The sequence below is a fragment of the Danio rerio genome, chromosome 6, assembly GCF_052040795.2.
Source record: "Danio rerio strain M-AB ecotype USA chromosome 6, GRCz13ab, whole genome shotgun sequence".
In the NCBI taxonomy this organism is placed as follows: domain Eukaryota; kingdom Metazoa; phylum Chordata; class Actinopteri; order Cypriniformes; family Danionidae; genus Danio; species Danio rerio.
In genome coordinates this window covers 44,638,569-44,660,978 of record NC_141026.1, presented here as the reverse complement: position 1 = coordinate 44,660,978, position 22,410 = coordinate 44,638,569, and the positions used below count along the sequence as shown (strand labels likewise).

At 33.7% G+C, this 22,410-nt stretch overlaps 1 protein-coding gene and 1 long non-coding RNA gene across 20 annotated transcripts in view; both read right to left on the bottom strand.

Moving 5' to 3' along the window:
- Positions 1–17,419, bottom strand: part of mst1ra (macrophage stimulating 1 receptor a) — a 28,839-nt gene extending 11,420 nt beyond the window's left edge. For 6 of the 19 annotated variants that reach the window (XR_015494010.1, XR_015494011.1, XR_015494012.1 and 3 more), the window contains exons 1-11: positions 17,199–17,419; positions 13,054–14,298; positions 6,773–6,946; positions 5,068–5,196; positions 4,437–4,607; positions 3,865–4,025; positions 2,344–2,479; positions 1,839–1,975; positions 1,543–1,713; positions 1,344–1,437; positions 379–588 (exon numbers count right to left, since the gene is read on the bottom strand). Coding sequence is in view for 8 of the 19 variants with exons in the window: in XM_087257799.1 (XP_087113925.1) it covers positions 379–588; positions 1,344–1,437; positions 1,543–1,713; positions 1,839–1,975; positions 2,344–2,479; positions 3,865–4,025; positions 4,437–4,607; positions 5,068–5,196; positions 6,773–6,946; positions 13,054–14,241 (2,571 nt within the window). In the remaining 11 variants the exon portion in view is untranslated. Of the gene's footprint in view, positions 1–378; positions 589–1,343; positions 1,438–1,542; positions 1,714–1,825; positions 1,976–2,343; positions 2,480–3,864; positions 4,026–4,436; positions 4,608–5,067; positions 5,197–6,772; positions 6,947–13,053; positions 14,299–17,198 lie in introns of all 19 variants that reach the window. The other 13 variants (XR_015494018.1, XR_015494019.1, XR_015494016.1 and 10 more) reach the window with 4 other exon arrangements.
- A 3,195-nt stretch (positions 17,420–20,614) lies between these two features.
- LOC147836450 (uncharacterized) overlaps positions 20,615–22,410 on the bottom strand; it is a 122,739-nt gene continuing 120,943 nt past the window's right edge. The window contains exon 3 of the long non-coding RNA XR_015494045.1: positions 20,615–21,296. This is a non-coding gene — a long non-coding RNA (uncharacterized LOC147836450). The remainder of the gene's footprint in view (positions 21,297–22,410) is intronic.

Sequence of the window (22,410 nt, the reverse complement as noted above, 5' to 3'; positions counted from 1 at the left end):
GACACCCCCGCCCTTATCACTTTCGTCTGCGACACCGCTCCGCCATCCACACACACACACTTTCATGCGCGACACCTCTCCATTCTCGGGTACCCTGCCGTATCTGTTACCCTGATCTGTTCCGGGACCTCGCAATTCACAAATTAAGCACTGATTCTATGTATTAAAACTAGTATTAACAGACTTATATGCTAAAAATGTAATGCTAACTATATATATATATATATATATATATATATATATATATATATATATATATATATATATATATATATATATATATATATATAGATAGATATATATATGCTAACACTTTACTCTGACTGTCCCTCAAACATTTTTTGATACCACATAACCAATATTTAACTGAAGACGCACGTGCAGAGAGACTTCATCCTGGCCTGGGCTGAGCTCCAGCACTCGGTCCTCTGTTTCAAATGGGATGGGTTCTCCATTAGCATGGCATGTAAAAGTCTGAGACTGGAGATCTTTGGCTCCATCCAGATCTACAGAGAGGATTCCTGTTGACTCCTCACATACAGGGCTCATACACTCCATCTGCGTGGGGTTTCCTTGACCAGAACACACCTAAAATAATCAATAAGTCAATAAGCGACAGCATATTAACTGCTTTTAATAAAGCAAAAATAAAAATAAACTAAAAAATCCTATCATAAAATTATTCTTCAAGTGGTTCCAAAAATTTGTGAGTTTCTTTTTTACTCAAAAGATGATGATTTGAGAAATGTTGGAAACAGGTAGCCATTGACATCCATAGTAGGAAAAAAAACATTGGTAAAATCAATGTCTACCAGTTTTCAACATTCTTCAAAATGTCTTCCTTTCTGTCCAAAATAAAATAAAAGAATCTCAGAAATGAAGGCTGCACAGCTGTAGGTCGCAAGAGCAAGAAGGTCGCTGGTTCGAGCCTCGGCTGGGTCAGTTTGCTTTTCTGTATGGAGTTTGCATGTTCTCCCTGTGTTTGCGTGGGTTTCCTCTGGGTACCCCCACAATTTCAAAGACATGCGGTACATATGAATTGGGTAAGCTAAATTGGCTGCAGTGTATGTGTGTGAATGAGTGTGTACGGATGTTTCCCAGAGATGGGTTGCAGCTGGAAGGGCATCTGGTGCGTAAAACTTATGCTGGATAAGTTGGCGGTTCATTCCACTGTGGCAGGCCCCTAGATTAATAAAGGGACTAAGCCAAAAACAGAATGATTTATTGAATAAATGAATCTCACAAATGTTTGGAACTAGTAGAGGGTGAGTAAATGACAGAATTTTCATTTTTGGGTAAACCATCCCTTTAAAATGCCCCATCAAAATACAAATGTGTCTTACGGTTTCCACAGGGTCTTTGTAGCCACCTTTGTATTTAATGACGGCTTGGGAAACAGAGTCCAAATTCTGCCCGGTGATGATAATTTTTGATCCTCTTCATTATAGCAGGACCATAAAATACACAGTGAACAATTCAATCACTCTTTCACACTACTTTTATAAATATATTTACATATAAAAATATTAATTATTGACATACCTTCTAAAACCACAGTTGGGGTTTACACCCGTCACCTCGGGATTCACCCTGTAGCTGAATGTTTTTGTGGAGGAAATAGTTGATCCATCAATTACAACCTTCACATCCACTTCTAAAGTATCCTTCACACCTTCAGACCGGCAAACAATAGAAGTCCCATCGCTGGAGACGCTATGGAGAAATAAGAGGAAAATACTCAGGGACATGTGCTTAATAATGAAATACTACACTTATAACATTTCTAAACCATGGCTGGTAACTTTTAAACAGTGCATTTCATAACCTGGCACAATAACCTTTCAACAGGGCAATTTCTGTCTCCAAGGCTGATCGTTCTGGATCCACCTGCATCCAGATGCTTTCCAGACAGGGTGATCAGGGTTCCTCCAATCTTCGGTCCAAAGCTTGGACTGATATCTGTGATTTCTGGAGTCTGACGGGAGATACAATATCAACTTATGACTTATCGAATTAATTATCAGAAGTACTTTTAATAATAACACTAAAATTTACTAAAGAAAGTAGCATATTCGGCACAAAATTGGCTTTAGAATTTATTAAGAAGACTGTTTTCTTATAAATGTTATATCAGATAACAAAACTCATACTGTATGCAAAAGTTTTAACCAAAATAAAATGACAAAAATTTGCTAATTTGGTTGTGCGTTTTCCTGAAAGTAGTTTTTAAAATCTAAAAAGGGGATTGGCATTAGTGTAAGCTGTTAGTAAGTCTGGCCCCAGATCTGTATTAAATACATAATCAAGTGGACATTTTAAGGTTGAAAATGGTTTGGTAATTACCACAAAGCTGAAGCCTTGAATGCCAGCCTTCCCAGAGATGAAGTATCCACTTCCCGCTTTTTTTTCATTAACTTGGATTGTTATGTTAACACTTTGATGCAGGCCTGATTCCTCTCCAACAATCCTACAAACCAGCCTGAGAAAGGAATTAAAATTAATGTGCATAACAAAACACGAATGTTGTTAATATTAAATAAACCTGAAATACTGAAAGCTGAAATAAAATAGAAATAACAGAGAAAAAAACAACAACTGAAATGAAGTGCTACTGTCAAACTAACTTTAAGATAAGATAAAGGTAAAAGACTAAAATTAAATAAATTACCACAAAATATCAAATAGACAATAAAATATGAACAAAAACTGAACAATTTCTACTATCAAAATATTACTGATGAGTGCATATTATTGTACAGTTGAAGTCAGAATTATTAGCCCCCCTGAATTATTAGACTCCTTGTTTATTTTTCCCAAATTTCTGTTTAAGAGAGAGAAGATTTTTTTTAACACATAATAGCATAATAGTTTTAATAACTCATTTCTAATAAATGATTTACTTTATCTTTGCCATGATGACAGTAAATAATATTGGTCTAGATTTTTAAGACACTTCTATACAGCTTAAAGTGACATTTAAAGGCTTAACTATGGTTATTTAGGTTAACTGGGCAGGTTAAGGTAATTAGACAAGTTATTGCTTTTATTGTAGCCAAAATAAAACAAATAAAACTTTCTCCCGAAGATATTATCTGACATACTGTGAAAAATGCCATGCTCTGTTAAATATCATTTGTGAAATATTTAAAAAATAATAATAATAATTCTACCTAGGTTTGTCACCAAACATATTTAGAAATTGAAAGATAATACAATTAAATTCAAGCAAAATATTGCAAAAATAAATTACAACCTGCAAAATTTAAATTTGTAAAAATTTTTAATTATTAGTATTTTTTTTTTCTCGAATTTTTCTCTTTTTTAAATTTGTATTTATTATTTTTCTGTTCATTCATTCATTCATTTTCTTGTCGGCTTAGTCCCTTTATTAATACGGGGTCGCCACAGCGGAATAACCCGCCAACTTCCAGCAAGTTTTTACGCAGCGGATGCTCTTCCAGCCGCAACCCATCTCTGGGAAACATATACACATACACACACACACACTACAGTCAATTTAGCCAACCCAATTCACCTGTACTGCATGTCTTTGGACTGTGGGGGAAACCGAAGTACCTGGAGGAAACCCACGCGAACGCAGGGAGAACATGCAAACTCTACACAGAAACGCCAACTGAGCCGAGGATCGAACCAGCGACCCAGCGATCTTCTTGCTGTGAGGCGAACGTGCTACCCACTGGGGCACTTAAGGCATGTTCAAATCCACTTTAATATTAAAAAATAGCCAACAATGCCCTTAAACACAGCTCATTTTCAGACCAGAACACCATTGGGTGCACAAATGGACACACATGCATTTGCTATTTAAAAGGGTGATGATGAGACCCAAATTGTGTTACTTACAGAGAGCTACTTGTTTTCTCTGGTACAACTGTACAGTCGCTGTTTCCCACTCTGACCTGATGAGACTCTTGAGTGATAGCAGGACGGGAAGCTGACTGGAAATTCCAGCCGCAAAGAATAAGTTCACTCGTCCCATTTGAAGGCACCGTCCTGGGGAAAAACTATTTAAAAAAAGGAGCAAAATTAGTTTGTTACAAATGAAACATTAATTAATCTTCATTTCAGTATTTTGAGAGAAAACTAACCACCAAGAAATGCCTAGCACATTATTATTTTACTCTTAATTAACTTAAGTGAACATTTTCTCTATTTTTTACTAGTTTTGTTCACTTTTTATACTAAAAAGCACAAAAAGCAACTTTCCATTTGGTGTGAGACAGAGGTGAGAGTCCAACTGATAATGCAGTTGTGAACACAGCCCTGCCCTTATATGACTACAATGAGTTTGAAGCGGCCCTAACATTATTATATACTCACCATATATTAAGAAAAATGCTAACTTAACAGACAGACAGAGTTTACAATCACCTTTATTGCCCAATTGTCATCATACCCCACTGTCAAGGCATTACCTGGGTGATAACAGGAGGGCAGGAGTCGCCGCTCCACTGATCTTCACACTGATGCTGTTGGGAACAGACTTCACCACACCAGCCACATCCCATAAACCTCGGGGCTGCTAAACACGCTGAGCAGTTTAGGAAATGGCTACAGCCTGGGCCTCTGGGAGACACGTTTATTAGCTGTAAACACAAGTTTAAACGACACATATTGGACAGATGCAAATGGAAAGTGGCTGAATGATTTTTAAACCTATACTTATACTTTTTTTATTGTGAAGATTTTTAGAGAGAAATGTTTACACAAGAGAGTGATTTGTCTTTTTCTTGTGGCTCACAGTATTTTTTTTAACTGTCGAGTAATCAAATGTAAACAAAGAGAAGTCAGAATTCCTAACTCTGACTTATTTTTGTGCAAGAAATATTTGCAAATGGATAATTCATTAAAAACACCTCATTATATAAACATTACACTTTACATTACATTACATTACACTCGTAATACAAAAATATATATCTGCAATTTATAATGTAATCAAGCTTGGAAGTATGGTGATGACTGCTAGTTTGTTTTTTACTCATTGACCTGCAGTGTCTTGCCCTAAACCTTCAGTTCACTGCTGACAGAAATGAAAGTAAATACCTTGTTTCCGACAACAAAGAGCAGTGATTCTAATGATGAATGAATGGCGGCTATCCGTGACACTTTCTGTGCATCTTCAACAAGAGAGTAGTTGGCAAACACTACAGGGATTGATCTGCTCAGAATGATCTGAAAAGTAAATGACTTTTTGTCAGCCAAGTGTCAGAAATACTCATACAATTTAATGACAGGATCACAGTAAAACAATTATGATATACAGTTGAAGTCCGAATTATTAGCCCCCTTTCAATTTTTTTTTCTTTTTTAATTATTTCCCAAATTGTTTAACAGAGCAAGGAAATTTTCACAATATATCTGATAATATTTTTTCTTCTGGAGAAAGTATTATTCGTTTTATTTCAGCAACAATAAAAGCCGTTTTGAATTTTTTTAAAAGCCATTTTAAAGTCAAAATTATAAGCCCCTTTAAGCTATATATTTTTTTCGAAAATAATTAATGACTTGTCTAATTACCCTAACCTGCCTAGTTAACCTAATCAAATATCTAGTCAAATATTATTTACTGTCCTAATGGCAAAGATAAAATTAATTATAAAACTATAAAACTATTATGTTTAGAAATGTGTTGAAAAAATCTTCGTTCTGTTAAGCAGAAATTGAGGGAAAAAAATAAACAGGAGGGCGAATAATTCAGGGGCCTAATAATTCTGACTTCAACTGTATATATAAATTTTCCCTTAAAAAGGCAATATTCATTTATAGTAGACCATCAAAATAAAGAGCCAACAAAAATTCAGACAATGACTAAATTTGGGAAATGACTTGAGGAAAAAATGCAACTTTATACACACTTTTTAACATCTGGAAAAGAGATTATGCAAATCGGAGTAACCAAAAATATGTGGTTGCAGATGTTTAGATTGACTGGAATGAATGATTGGCCTCTGAAACATCTCTAAAAATACTTTTGCATCATGGACTTATATTCTGATGCATCAAAACTCTGCATCCCAATATAATTACAAATGAATTGAGTAGTTAATTTTCTGAAGAGACATGATCACTTTATATAATAAACTGATGTAATTTGTTTTTATATTCATTTCCTTTCTCGTTACTTCATAATGTAAAAATTTTCATATTTTTTAGCATGAAACTTTCTAGATGGACCATAGTAAAGCTCTATCCAATGATACCTAATTTATGTTTATAGCTCACTGGGGTCAAGAACTGTTACTATTTAAAGTTAGGTATACAGTAGGTGTAAATCCACAAAAGTGAGTGTTCTATAACAGGTTAAAACACTTATGATTGAACAGTGTTCACTATATGCATATTTGGTTATGGAAGTGTAAGCATGCTTGCTTCACATGCAGGAACCAATTAAGTTTATTATTGGGTGTCACATGACACATTTAAGCTTCTGAAAGAATCATGTCTCTTGAGAAAACATAGATAAAACTGCTTGGATTAATTGTTGCGTGTTTGTTTATTTAGATCTTTTTACAAACATTTTTTAAGCACTAGATTACTAAGTGAATTGGCATTGATTCCAGGTAGAATAATCTATCAGATTCCAATAATCATCTTCATTTTTGGTCCAAAGATGAACAAAGAGTCTTACTGATTTAAAATAAAATATAGGTCAGTAAATAGAGTAAATGTGAATTTTCAAATCAGGGTGAAATATTACCCTATTAGAAAACAAACTTGTTTCTACATGAATGAGTGATGCTATAATAACCTGCAGAAGTCTTCCGTGATCTGTGCCGATGTGGGCCACAGTTTTGGTCTCAATGGTGGTGACCAGAATAGAGGTGAAGAGCACATTGCTCATCTGCCCATTGAAGAAGTCCACTCTGTAGTAAGGCTTTGACACCATGGTGGGAGTAGTTTTGCAAGTCAAACTGTCTGAATTCTAAACAAATGAAACAAAACATTAAACTGAAGGTATTTAATGAATCAATCATTTATGTGTTGTTTCGTGCTGTTTGAAAGTACAAACATAATAAATTAATTCGACACAATATAACTGGAAACATCAGCTATTACATCAATATACACTTTATATCATTGTCTATAACTAAATGTAGCATTTAATAATTTTAAAAACAAACTTTTTACTTGTCACCATTTTTATTTACTTTTTTGCAGATTCAAATGTAAAGAAGGACACATAAAACCTCTACCTAGGCAGTAATTTCAAAGAAAAGGAAGCAACAACTTGTAAACAGAAGACTCCAGACATCATCTGGCAATGATAAATGATTTCCTGCTAAAGCTTGAACCCTTGTACCAAATTAGCATTTTTGAGATGTGTGCACTCTTTCAAGATTTACTCTACATTGATATCTACATTAGATATCAATAAAGTAAGGTTGTCATATTTTAAAGACTTTAAAAAGTTTTTGAAAAAAATCATAAATTAATTAACTTATTTGTTTTTGCAAATTTAAGTGGATTGAACATGAAGCAATTAAGTTGGCCCAGCCAAAAAAACACTCAAACTTACTTACTCAAAATTGTGTAGTTTGAACAAACAACAGATGTTGCTGTCTAGAGTGCATGCTGTACAATGTGTGCGATTTTCCAATTTCTTGGAAGTTGCATGATAACTTTTGTAAAATCTTGACCTCCATCTTGGAGCCACCTTCATAAAAGCAATCATGTGCTGGCTTGTTTATCAGCTTATTTATCAGAATCTGTCCTTGGAATGAAACAAGGAAAGTATTTTTTTAATATTAAAACTAATTATTAATACAACTATAATTATTTTTTACATGGGTCAAATACAAAATGTCTCATTTGCATAGTGATTAGCCGACATAAAAGCATATTAAATGTATGAGCTTTAAAATGCGTCAGTGAACATTTAAAAAAAATTTCTGAAAAAATTATACATCAGATTATGCACTGAAAAAAAGAATACTTCTAACCAACTTTTTAAAAATTCTAAATTTGTTACAGCTAAAATGTTTAGACTTAAAAAATTAGATTTTTTTAAATCAAAAATATTTATTGTGGCCAAGAAAAAAAATAAAGTACCAAAGAACCAAAGTAAAAATACTGTTTACTATAAACAAACTAACTTTTTTTTTAACTTTGGTACAACATAGATTTTTAATATTTTTATTAGCTTTTTTACCTCATCTTTGCTTTGAACCAACCTAAAAAAAACAGCCAATTTGATAAATTTCCCTCAAATTATGCAGAAGTTTTGACTTGGATGGACTAAAGAAAAAATACAACTTTGAGGAAAAACTAATGCTTTCATTTTTCCCAGGGGGTTTGTTTTTTCCTTTTTTTTTTTTTTTTGCAAATGAAATAAAACAGGTAAAAATCCGAAACCGCTTATTCACTTAATCCAATATAAAAATTGTATAAAAAAGACACATTAGTTCAACTTTTTTTAGTGAGGGTTCAGTCATTCTTTGTAATTGTAATATTTAAATGGCAGGGCGATTAATCAAAAAGTAATATAAAATCGACATTCAAAACCTATAATCGAGAGTTGCCTTTAGACGATATATAAAACTTGTCAGTGAACTATGAGGGCAAATTTTTTTTATAAATAAATAAAATAATAGTTTATTAATCGTAATCGAGTTAAAATGTTCAAATAATTGAGATTTTGATTTTAGGGCAAATCGCCCAGCCCTATTTGAATACAAATGAAACAACATAATTTTGCTGACCTTTAGTTTTTAAAATACATTAAAAATAAGTGATCATACTAAATTATTAAAATTATCAAAACTGACAAATGAGGGAACAATGTTTTAAAAAATAAAACTTACATTCCATTAGTATTTTGGTACAGAAAAAAAATGATCTTTATTTACAGTTATTTAGTATGCAGGGTTTAGAAAATCTGCAGTCAGACATCCCATGGCTATTGTTTTTTCAGTCTGGCTACCAAAATCTATCTCTGCCCAGTGGTAGCCCAACTGAAAAAAACAATAGCCCCAGGACATCAGGCTACTAGATTTTGCAAGCCCTGTAATTAAAAGATTCTTAATCTAAACATGCCTGACCAGATTTTATCCTATTAAAAGGAAAACCACAAAAAGAATATATGCAAGTAAACCCTCCAGACATCATTTACAACGGACATATTTTATAACATATAAAAACTTAAACTACAGGACATCTGCACCATAAATCATGTTTTATTTTAGCCACCCTTCTCGTTATCTCAATTCTATTGGTTAAAAGCAAACAGCTGACGTCACTATTAAATATCCTGCCAGTGCATACTTTCTTGAATTTATCAGCTTTGACTCATTGCCTATTTAAGATCCTGAGAGATAAGGCCAAGCTCAGCACAAACGTCTACCATACAAAGTTTTCAGTCTACCAGTAAGGTATCGAGTGATGTATTACAGGTCATGTTTGAGCTTGTATTGGCTGGTATCTACAAAACAAAAAGTGACTTCACAAATCCAACAACAAAATAGAGACTACTCTGAGCAAGTCCAGGTCCACGGTCAAGTTTAAACGAAAATCAAATGTTTGTATGAGTCATTTCCTGAAGCAAGCTTCACTTAGCATGAATTATTTTATGGTCCACTCCTTTTAAGGTACAGGTTGTGTAATATAAACTAGACCAAGTCCATAAAACCATCTGACTAAAAACGAGATGAGGACAAGTCTTACAGGTGCAAACATAAAATGGCAGTAGACCATTACAGAGGATTTCATTCAGGCTTGTTTGTAAATCAAAACTGTCTTTCAAATTGAAAATCATTTTACATAAATTTAATGTATCAGTAAGGTTGATGTGCATGACATTTACATTTTCATTTGTCAGATGCTTACAAAGCAACTTATATTTGAGGAGACATTCAGCAAGTCAAAATGAAGAGGCAGAACGGACAAGAAGAGCTAAATATATAAGGAACTGTTAGTGCTCAGTGAATTAAAAGCTAGAGAGTGTTTTTTTTTTTGAGAGAGAGAGAGGGGAGTGAAGTGTGTTTCTACAGGTGGTTTGTCAAACCCACCCACGTGTGATGCACATTTCATAAATGCATGGTAGCGTGTGTGTGTGTGTGTGTGTGTGTGTGTGTGTGTGTGTGTGTTTGTGTGTCTGAGAACATGTCAGGTGAAAATGTGCAAAAACTGGTGCAGTGTCAGTTAGATGAAAGAGTGGGTTTTCTACAAGTGGTCTGTAAAGCCCATTCACCTGTGTGAGGCACACACAGTTTGAGTTGTTGTGTATTGGGGGGGGGGGGGGTGCTAGAATTGACACAAGACTGATGCATATAAATAAAGTATCTGTACCATATGTAAAAATGTAATGTTTTATTGTAAATAAAATATAAACTAATTTCATCTGATGTTTTGGTTTGTACAAAAAAGTGAATAATTTTATTTTGTGTGTGTGATGGTTTTGATCGGTGTGGAATGTGCCTGATGGTAGAAAAAATCATTTGCAATATTCATGAAAATATTTCAGTAAGTTACTTGTGTTGACTGACACACAGCCAAAGCACATGCAGAGACAGATGACTGCCAGACAGCAATCAGGACCCGCAGTTCTCTTTAGTGGTATATTGCATTTGAACAATCAGATTTGTTACATTATTTCTAAATTGACGTTAACATGGTTGATTATGTTTTAAATGATAAAAAATGAATCACAATAAAAATGAGAAAATCCTTCACTGCTCTTCACAGCATAACTATGGATATATACAGTGCTCAGCATGAATGAGTACACGCCTTTTGAAAATGAATTCATTTGGGGGTTTTTTTAAAAACCTTTTTTTAGTGATTTTCACATTTATTGTGATAGGACAGTGGAGATTTACAGACCGGAAAGTGTGGGGAGCAGAGATAGAGAAGGATCAACAAAGAATCTCGAGCCGAAATCAAACTCACCGTCAATGTGAGCACCTCGATGCTACAGTATGTATCAATGCACAAATCTTTATTAGGCTATCGGCGCAGAGAAAATGTATATTTAAAAAGACTTAAGATCACAGTACAAAAATGATTGGACCAAAGTAATATGTTAAAAATAAAATATAAATATAAAATAAAATATAGATAAAATAAATATAGATACAATTTAAAATTTTTTTTTTTACAAAACAGGAACAATCTAGAGAAATATAACAAATTTAGAAATAACTTGAAATAACTTGCTTGTATATATTATCTTTCTATTTCTAAAAATGTTAGGTGACCAAACTCTTATTTAAATGAATATAACTGTACAATAAATGCTTTTGCTTAAATATTCAATGAGAAATGGATAAATATATTCTGTTGAAATTCATTGCCTGGTTGGCACAATAGCCCAGTGGTTAGTGCGTTGACATATGGTGTGGCAGCACTCCGGGTATCACAAGTTCAAATCTTGGCTCATGGACCTTTCCTGATCCTACCCCCACTCTCTCCCACTTCACTTCCTGTCAACCAACTGTCCTTTCAAATAAAAGCAAAAATGGCAAAAACAAATAAAAAAATAAGGATATTCCTTGTTGTACAATAAAATCATTTAATGAAGTTTAACGTCTGCCTGTGACTGATTCAAAGTAGGGACTAGGATATCGAATGTGTCATAACTGATGAAAATTTTATCAGATATTGCACTGCAAAGAGCAAAACTAGTTTTAACTTAAGTCTGTAACTTGGAAAATGACCCCAAAATAAGCTGGATATATAGATTTCAGTATCTGTTCATAATTTGGTGGAAGTGACTCTTCAAATTGGACAGAAAATCTGATATGTAGAGCGATGACGTACAAATCAGTGATCAATATTAATAAAAGCGATAGACTCAATGTTTTGAATGCAAGCATATATTTAATGAACTGTTAGGGAGCTCTCACGTTCACCAAGTACAGACACTGGAGACAATGGACGACACTGTACACACATCTGCCACTGAACTGCACTACAAATCCCTTTATGCCCTGCAGTCACACACCAGTTCCAGGTCACACCTTCATAACACACACCCAGCTGAAGCTCATCACGACTGCTAGCATAGACTATATGCACACCTCTCACACACACATCTTGGCTGAGTCTTGTTACTGTAGTGTGCATTATGTATGCGTTTATTGTTTGTTTCACTGTTTATGTTTGTTTTGCCACCTGCCTTGACCATTCCTGTTAAATCGACCACTCTATGGATTATCTCAACCCAGGCTCATTCTGAAAATGTACCTCTATATACATTTGCCTAATATGTCCCAGAAGTAAATTTTTTGCTGTTTTTGTTTTAGCGAGTCCACCAGAGGCCGCTGTGCAGGCTTTTTGAGATGTCAAATTTCTCTCATGAGTGCCAATTGCCCATGCTGTTCTCGCGTAAATCCACCAGAGGCCGCTTTAGACTGACAGACTGACTGACTGACTAACTGACTGACCGATCAACTGACTGATTTTCTTCCCTAAACCCAACCTATAGTGTTTTTAAAAAACACAGATTGACCCGTCCACCCACTTCCCAAAACCCAACCGACAGTTTTAAACAGCAATGCAGTAAAAAAAAAGCCCTTGTCGGGTTTTTACCATGTTTTCAGATTTTACCACATTCTCATCCTGTTTTTTTACTTGTTTATTTTATTTTTTGGCTTCTGTTTTTGTCTTACCCATTTTCTGGTCCATTCTTTGCCAGACTTGAACCCCGTCGTTGTGGTCAACTCCTCTCTGTGTCTTCAGTCCGCCAATGTACACGTTGAGCTAACTGGACAAACTGGTACTGCTTGAAAGCCGTCCATATGGAGATAAGCAGTCAGCTGGTAAGTGTGAAAAGGTGTGTTTGTTTTAAAGACGAAATGCAGCCATACGTACTTCTGGCTAATTAATTTGCGATATCCAGAAACATATATTGAGCTGTTTTCAAAATGAGCCTGTGTTGGATTATCTACATGCTACTGTCTGTCCCTGTTTGAACCCTGCCTGCCTGACGATTGTAATAAAAGCTGCATTTGGATCTGGCCATTGTTGTCAACCTCCCTCATTACAGAAGAGTTTTAAACTGTCATAAAGAAGCAGTGAAAAATGCAAACTTACCTCAACTGGGCACATTTCACAGGACTGGAAATGGCACAATCCCCTTGGGATCTGCTCTGTCAAACTTGAACAGCAGGCGTCTACCCCCTTTTCAATGGCACTGTTCACATAGTCTAATGGAAAAGCGCACAAGGCAGACTGTCTCATTGGATTTCCCTTTTGATCCGTCACAGCGAACACTCCATACAGTATCGGGCTGTCTATCCTCACTCCCAGATCATCAGCAAGCTCCTTGCCAGCTGTACTGAAGTGAGCAGCTTGAACCGAATTATAAACAACATCCCTGAAGCTCCTTCTCCTGCGTTTGGGCTCGAAGCGGCACTCCAGAATAATTTCCCTGTACATCCAAAGCTCGCTGTCCTTAATCGGCAGACGCCCAAGATGAGTCTGCAACTTCGCATTTGGTTTCATTAGACTCTCCCATTGCACAGATAAGAAATAAACATATTCCGTTGTGGAAAATGTATAGATGTAGTCAATTGTAAATACATCCTGGAATTTGGGAAGAACGGTCAGATTCTTCACATCATGGAAACCATTTTCTGTGTTAAGCAAGCGACGGATAGAAAGTGAGTGTTTGCCGAAAGACCCAGCAATGGTGCTGTTGACGGTGGCTGCTGTGAAGAAGTATGTTGAATAACCCTCGTCTACCACAGTGACCTTCGTTCCCAGAGGACTGGCAACGCAGTCTGGACAATCCGAGGGTGAGTTGGCTTTTTTATTAAATAAACATTCGGGGCTAGAGGCTATGTTGCCTTTATCAAGTTCAAGCATGTTACAGACTCCATACTGGGTGCTCCCACAGATGTACAGGAAGTCCAGATGCTGCTGAGGCTCCAAAACAAGAACTTGGTTATCAGTGTCCAATGATGTTCCCGGTTCGTTCTCAATATCACAGTTACACGTCTGACAATCTGGACTGCCAACTGGTCCCGTTTTTAATTCCCATAGTTTGGTAAGATTTTTGTCCAAGGCTTCAACTACATTTTGAGAGGCCACATAAACTTCATCAAAATATTCATTAAAAACTATGTTCTGTATGGCATTGGTGGTTTGGAAAAAGTAGACTGGGTAGGTCACAGAAAAGTTTACATTCATTTGTTGGATGGTAGGGCATGTTTTTTGGGCACAGGTCAGATGTATCTGCAACCAGAAACATGTTAACAAGGTCTTTGGGCTGATGAACATCTCCACTGTCCTGCTGTCACTGCTTTACTGCTAACACATGATGACGATAACCAGAACCTTTGAATGGAAAAAAGACAGTGAATGTGAGATGAGCATGTACACTGTAAAAATGCTTTCAGCTTTATGTGAGAACAATATGCATTCCATCTCTTTACAGTCTCTTGGCTGAAGGGCGGCTAAAGATAAATAAAACAAAAATGAGGGTTTAGGTACAGTTAAAATCCCTAAAAGTGTGTATTATACTGTAGGTTCTCCCTATAGGCATGGGACAGTAACCATTTTCAAGGTATATCGTGGTTTTGAAAAGTTTTGAAAAGCACCAAATGTTTTTGCTATACTGTTCCTAAAGTATATGTAAGATTGTTTTTTCATTATTTTTTAGGCAAACAGTATCTCCAGCAGAAACGATGTCATTTGTAATTGTAAAGAAATCTGTTTTTGAAACTAATGAAGACAGCAGAAGTCAATGATTTCACATGTTTACTGGTCCAAAATATTTTAAGTGTTTCTGAAAATAAAATATATTGTGTACAACGGGAAAAAACTTTTTAGTTTTTTACCCAGACATTAAAAAAATATATATTTTAGAGTAGTAATCACGATACCGTGAAACAGTGATGTTTTACCCATGGTTATCATACCGTCAGAATCATATACTGGCCATGCCTACTCCCTATCTCTAGCTTGCATATATTATACACTTACAGTACATTATAACACTTTACAAAGTTGATGAGTGCTTTACAGTGTTTTAAATATTAATCTAGTATTGCTATTAATTTATAATATAACTAATACTATAATAAGAATAATTATTTATATAACAAAATTCTTATGAAAGATGTTTCAAACAAAAATCATTTAATGACATACTAGTGTAAAATACTCTTTTTAATGAAAACTGCACAGGGCAAAAATACTAAGTATAATTTGAAAACTTTTCCCAGTGTACTTTAAAACCACAGGGTTTTACCCATTATCAGCAAGATGCAATCACTAAAAATAAGTTGGCCCATAGTAATCTTTGATTTGGCCCACCATCCCATCTGAGAATGGTTTAGAGATTGTCTTTTCAAATTTAATATACCCTTTTATTTGTTTGTTTTATTGTTAAGCTACAAAAAAAGCTATTTAAAATTAAATGTTTCAATTTAAAAGGTGTAAATTAATCTGATTTTGTTTGAAATGTACATGCGACAACAATACAGAGACTTTGGTAAGTAAATTATGGCAAAGGCAGATTCTGCTTAACTAGTGTATACAGCACTGAATTCCACTGTGTTATAACTATGATTGCTCATGTTTTTATTGGAATAGGTTATTATTTAAATAGTTTTACTGCATTAGTTAATACGATTCTAAGTAACGTTTTGTATTTATTTTTTTAATATTATGAAAAAAATCATATGAATTAGGACATTACCCTTGGCAACTTTAATGTAAAATAATTTGGTATATTTATCTTCAGCCCACGGCTATCAGTGAGATTTGTTTTTTGGCCCTTCATACGAAAATGATGGGCACCCTTGAATTATACAAAAAAATATATATATTGCTCTGAATGACAATGGGACATTTTACTTTCAAAAAATGGAATTTGAAATATTAAAGTAGACACTTTGTTTGCATTTTATATGCTTTCTATGCATAACACAATCACTTTTGTAAAAGTAATTTAATTTGATTTAGACACCAAAGATTTGTCTATCTTTGACCCCACATTTTATTTGCATAATAAATTGGTCATGGTATTGCTTTAATTTGTGGACTCAATTTTATGTTACAACAGCAAAACCCATGGAAGTATTTCCATTGGTGTAAAGTAACAAATTTCAAATACTCAGACTAATGTACTTGAGTAGTTTTTCTCAGAAAAAAAGTAATTTACTGAGTAGTTTTAAAATGTGTACTTTCACTTTCCCTTGAGTACATTTTTTGTGTAGTATTGGTATTTTTACTCCACTATTTTCCTTCAGCCTGCAGTCATTACTTAATTTTTTTCAATGTGGATTGGCTAAAGTAGAAAAATCAGTCCTGCGATTTCTGTCCAATCAAATTTTAATAATAATTTTGCACCCTTATGAACAATTTAAAGACATTTTTAGAAAGTGTTTAAGTAGATGTCCAAAATCTTTACAATCACCCAGAGACTGCATGCCACTGATAAGATGACAGATGCCTACTCTATGTTCTCTGAAAGCATCAAATGGCTCTAAAAGTCACTAAGTGCACTACAGAAGGTTTACACACACATACATGCACAAACTGCATGTAAACGCATCAACATTTCACAGTGTAACTCCTCACTACTCATGAGCACTTTTAAAAGAACTACTTTACTAATACTTTGAGTAATATTTACAACAGATACTCTACTTGCACTACATTTTACATTCTTTTACTTTTACTTCAGTATGATTTTTCAGTACTCTTTCTACCATTGAGTATTTTGGTAGGCTGCATTTAAATGTATACTTTCTGCAGCTTTACTCCAAAGAAATTTCAATGCTTACATTTGATCAGTTACACTGTAACTTTATGAACATTGGTATTTATCCACACCTTTTATGAAAAAAAAAATACTTGAAGGTTTTCCAAAAATGTGATATTTGCTTAATATTTATGCGGAAACTATGGTCACTAGGTGGAATTCTGCGAGCTAATGAATGACTGAATTACGCAATATATTACTTTAGGAATATATTTGTAATTCAGGCTTTAAGAGAAAAAACAACATGTAACCTGGTTGGTGTCAAACAAATAGTTGATAAGCATGTGCAATGTGTAACGATAAACAAACATTAAAGTGAGTAACCTGATTTGATTTTCACATTTTGTCACGGAATACCAATACATGTAGAAGTACATGCTTAAATATTGGATAAAATGTGACGTGTGTCGCTGACATGTTACCGTAAATGAATAAAATTATCAAACGTGTGCGTGCGTGAATTTACCTGAGGCTCACCTGTGGCCTTTTACCTCCTTCTCCAATGAAGTCCAATGAACAGTCAGCGAGAGTCCTCAAACGTCAGTTACAGAAACTCCACAGAAAACGGTAACAGAGATTATAAACAAATTTAGCCAACCTGTTGCTGGAACTCGCCAAATTTGCTAGTTTCCTCGTACGGGACGGTTTCGACTTCACGCATTAGCATGCATGAGAAAAAACACGGTCAAACCCCCATTCACAGAACACGCCTAAGCACCTCATAAGGAAGTGATGTTGCACAATCTTTCCCCAACCTAAACATCTCCTCAGGGATGGGAATCAAAAGGCTTTCCCTTTTCTTATCTAAACAGCATTTAAGTGTATATTACATGAATGTCCACCAACAGCGCCTAGCTTGTGTCTTACTATATATATAAAAAATGTATTTAATATTGTTTAAGGAGTGTATGTGTGTATTCTGTATTCTGGGGTGAGGGGGAAACTATGACGTCAACCTTTATTGTGACGTATAATGCTTCCATCACTCACACCAGACACTGTGGGTAGATGTCATGAGAATATATGGAAATAAGCAGCTGTCGCCCACTTGTAAAACAGCTGTGTGAGCGGGAGGGAAAGAACATGAGTCATTTGCTGTAGCGTGTTTTGGGTGTATCATCTCCACCTGATGTTGTTACATAGTGAGTGACATGTAGACAGAAAAAACAAGTGATGTAATTATGGAGTTACAGAATAAGCTTTCTACAGAAGACAAAACTATAAGTAATTGTTTATTCCAAAATATTTTGACCAAAAACGAATTTAGCTTCAAATGTGTTTTATTAATATGTAATACATTGCTCAGCATAAACGAATACACCTAATTTTATACATTTATTTTTATCAATTTCTTAGTGAATATAAGCAATATATTGTGATGCATGTGAACAAAACAGATTAATTAAACAGATACATTTATTAAAATAATACTTTAGTAGCCGAACATATTTAGAAATGCAAATATAATGCATTTTAATTCAAGGGAAATATTGCACTAAAAAATTACAAACTACAAATTTTCTACTAAATTATATATATATATATATATATATATATATATATATATATATATATATATATATATATATATATATATATATATATATATATATATATATATATATATATATATATATATATATATCCTTTCTTTATTTCTCCTGTCTTTATTTACATTTTTATTTAACATTTTTTTCTAACATATAAATTATTTGGCTGTACTCATTTTTGGACTGTGATTGTCCATTATTTTCTTAGATTAGCTCTACATTTGGTTTAAGTGACTAATCTAATGTATATGCACAAATATAATGGTAAAGCCTCCTATAGAAAATGTTGATTAAAAATAGATTTGTCAAAAATGCTGAGCACTGTATTTAGTAATTGTTTTATGTGTTTATTTACTAGAGAATTCAGAGAAGACTCAGGACAAAATTTAATAAACTGTAATTTTTTGCCACATTTACATCTTGATGAGTTGCATTTTAGCATTTTCAATCTTCATTTTTTTACTTTTATTTTTCTCATTTAACCAGGAAGGTCCAATTAAGAGACAATATCTGTAGTCAAGACTGTCAGCACAGGACAAAGTTACAGAAAAACACATATCATAACACATTGACAAAAAGATACTCCATAGACACAAAAATATGCTTAAAAATATAAACCATAATCAATTGTTAAAGCTATATTCTATTTTATTATTGATATTATATTATACAATATCTATATTTTATTTTAATAACTATGTTATTTAAAAAAAAAAGTAAGAATTTATTAAAATTAGGTTTTGAAATACAGAATCCACATGGTGGCGCCACAACTGTACATTTAAACTGTAAACTTTACAAGCCCGTTGCCAGCCTGCTGAAAGGTGTGCTTCTATTTTTCTCTAAAAAGTCACATTTTTTTTCTATTTAATTATGAGATTTAAATACTGTATTTTAGTGTAATTTAAGCACAATTTTCTTCTTTAGCTGGATTAGCTATATTGTTGAATGGTCACCATAACCACAATTTTTGAGATTTAGAATAAAAAATATGAATATATATATATATATATATATATATATATATATATATATATATATATATATATATATATATATATATATATATATATATATATATTCATATTTTTTCATGCAAATGAAAATGTCAATAAAAAGAAAGGATCAAATTGTGTCAGAACCACAAAAAAATCTGAAACATCAACTCCATTAAGTTATGATGACATATTCACAACTCAATTTCTTCTTTTTAATCAACTTAATTTTTTGTAAATCAATCAAATGCGTGGAACGTGCAATATTGCAATGGGTTAGCTAGCTAGCATGGTCAGCTGTGAACTTTTAAGTTGTAACAATAACAGCATGAAAGCTAGTAATATAATGTTGATTTTTTGTATGTTAATGACATTTGCATCATAGATAAAATCTAGTTTTAATGGCAATACTACTTTTGAATAGATATCATCAATACAGGGAACAGTGTATTAGCGAGCACCACCATGTTCTATGGTAAGTGAAACAAGAAAAGGACAGAACTGGCTCTTACTGCAGATGAAAGGGAAAGTGAAATGGGTTTTAGTGACCATGAGAATGATGCACACTAGATATTTGATAGAGACAATTCAAGTTTGCTTAGAGGGAGATAAGTAAGGTGAAGTGTAGTGTAGTATATATATATATATATATATATATATATATATATATATATATATATATATATATATATATATATATATATATATATATATATATACATACAGCAAAAAAGAATGAAATAAATGAAAGCTGTTGGAATATGAGTTGTTATAAGTTCTGTGTTAATAAAATTATTACAATAAAATTATTAATTATAAGGAAAATTCTAAATTTGAAATGTCTAAGTTAGTTCCACTGTTGGACGTTGTTGCCATATGACAACATTTCATAAAGTACCTTAAAAAAATAAATTTTTCCATTTTTTTTACAGCACTTTAAGTTAAGCCATTTTAAGAAAAGAAAAACAGTCAAATATATATTTTAAATAGATCTATCTTAATGCGTGCGGTAGAGTGTTAATAATAATAACATTTTCTAACCTCTCTTGTAAAAAAATACTTTAGAAAACTTATGGATAACGTCAGTTTGTATGTTTTCTTGCACAGCTGGATGTTGGACTCATGAAAAAATGTTGTTAGCATAGGGCAAAACTGATTAGCTGGATTCGGCTTGTTCTTAAAGCCTTTTTGGATGAGTTGTTTTCACTGTTTTCACTGTTTATGCAAACTCCACACAGAAATGCCAACTGACCCAGCTGAGACTCGAACCACCAACCATCTTGCTGTAAGGTGACAGTGCTAACCACTGCGCCACCGCACCACCCCTGACATTATCGACTTTAATTTAAAATGTTTTTTTTATTTAGAGTATTTTATATGCATACAATAACAACAACAAAAAAAGTTGAAACATGTTTTCAGAACGGTTTATATTCACTTGTAGACAACAAAATACTAAAAATTCAATTTCAGAAGAGTTACAAAATCAATATTTGGGGAATAACATGATTTCCAATCACAGTAAATGAAAACATTTGTTGGAATTGTAGAAATTTGGAAGAAATGTTATCAGTCCCTTAATGTAATGCTACTTTAGATGCTGTTGTAAATATTTATAGTGTAATAAACGTGTAATACAATAAAGTTGGACATTTACTTTTGTGGAGAAATCTGTGAAGTTACAAAGCAACTTACTTCTATTCAGTCCAGCAGTTGACAACAACCCAGCCTGTTATTAAACAGTCCATTTCGGACAGCCAATTGAGGCACAAAGGTCATCCAGACTTCCTTTTGTCAGTCCAAGCGCTGTTTGGGGTCTGTTCCGACCTCTTCAATGTGTGTCTGTTTGCCAGAACGGGTGGAAATAGAGTTGTTGTTAAACTGAGTACTCAGTAAACTACATTGGTCAGGAATTTGCGTCATAGCCATTCAAACTGGAGTGAATGCTGTTCCCCCTGTCTATGAATGTCCAAAGGTGAAGCTCAGGCCCATGCTGAGAAAGAGAGCGATGCACAAACTCTTTCCAAAACAAGAGAAGGAGAAGAGGCGAGTGACTGGATTATTGTAAGCAAGAAAAAAAGGCATGGCATTAAAATTAGTACATTGAAACTTTTGGTTCATGCATATTAACACCAAGGTCACTCATTATTTGTTGAGCTGTTGTTAGTGATTTTTTTTTACAATATTTGTCTCCCTATAACTAATTTCACAAACAATTCTTGATTTTTTTGAGGTGACCACTTAATTTTTTATGATCAATCCTATTAAATGTATAAAAGCAGTTGAGTTACAATCGATTTGTTTTGGGACAACATGAAGGAATTGTGTAGAACCCAGCATTTTTTAACAGTGTACAATAGAAAAAGTCATAACTAAATATTTAATTGGCATTTGTTTGAGGTTTAAAAATAGACAAAAAATTCATATTTTAACCTTTTTCATTGAAACAAAACATACATTTCATATATAATAAATAAATTGCAAGTAATATTGAAAATTGTGGAGGGAAAACTGCCTCAATTTACAGTGCATCAATAGAGCCAACAGGGGGCAGCATATTTCTGCTTTTAACGCTGTCAGACTGACATTGTCAACTTATTATAAAGTCTTTATGATGCTTTTCCACCACAAACCACTAATTTAATTTGCTAATTGGGTGAATTAGCTGTGAATCATGTTGTTCTATTCGAGTTTGGTCAGCAGTGATTTATTTCACAGGGCTCTACATGGTGTGCAAGTTTGATGTTTTACTTCTGGCTTGCATAACTGTGCAAGTCCCACAAATGCACACAATGTTCCTCTCTCCTTCTTTCTATTAGTGTGCTTTATTTACATGACAAATAACACTGCTGTTTTATTGTCAGCACAGCTTCTGCTTTGGTGCAAACAATGCAAAATAAATAATAGAAAGAACTAGATCTGTACACTTTCTGAGCAAAACATAAATGCTGGTGGAATTAAAAAGTACAAGTGCGTTGTGCATCTATTGAATTTCTTTAATGGATAGTGGGGCAATTTTGGGGGAATATATAATATTTTATTGAATATTTGTATTTTAGACAATAAAACAGAAGATACAGCTCAGTTACTTATGCAGGCACATCTTTCTGTTTCTCTTTCCCATCTGACCCTT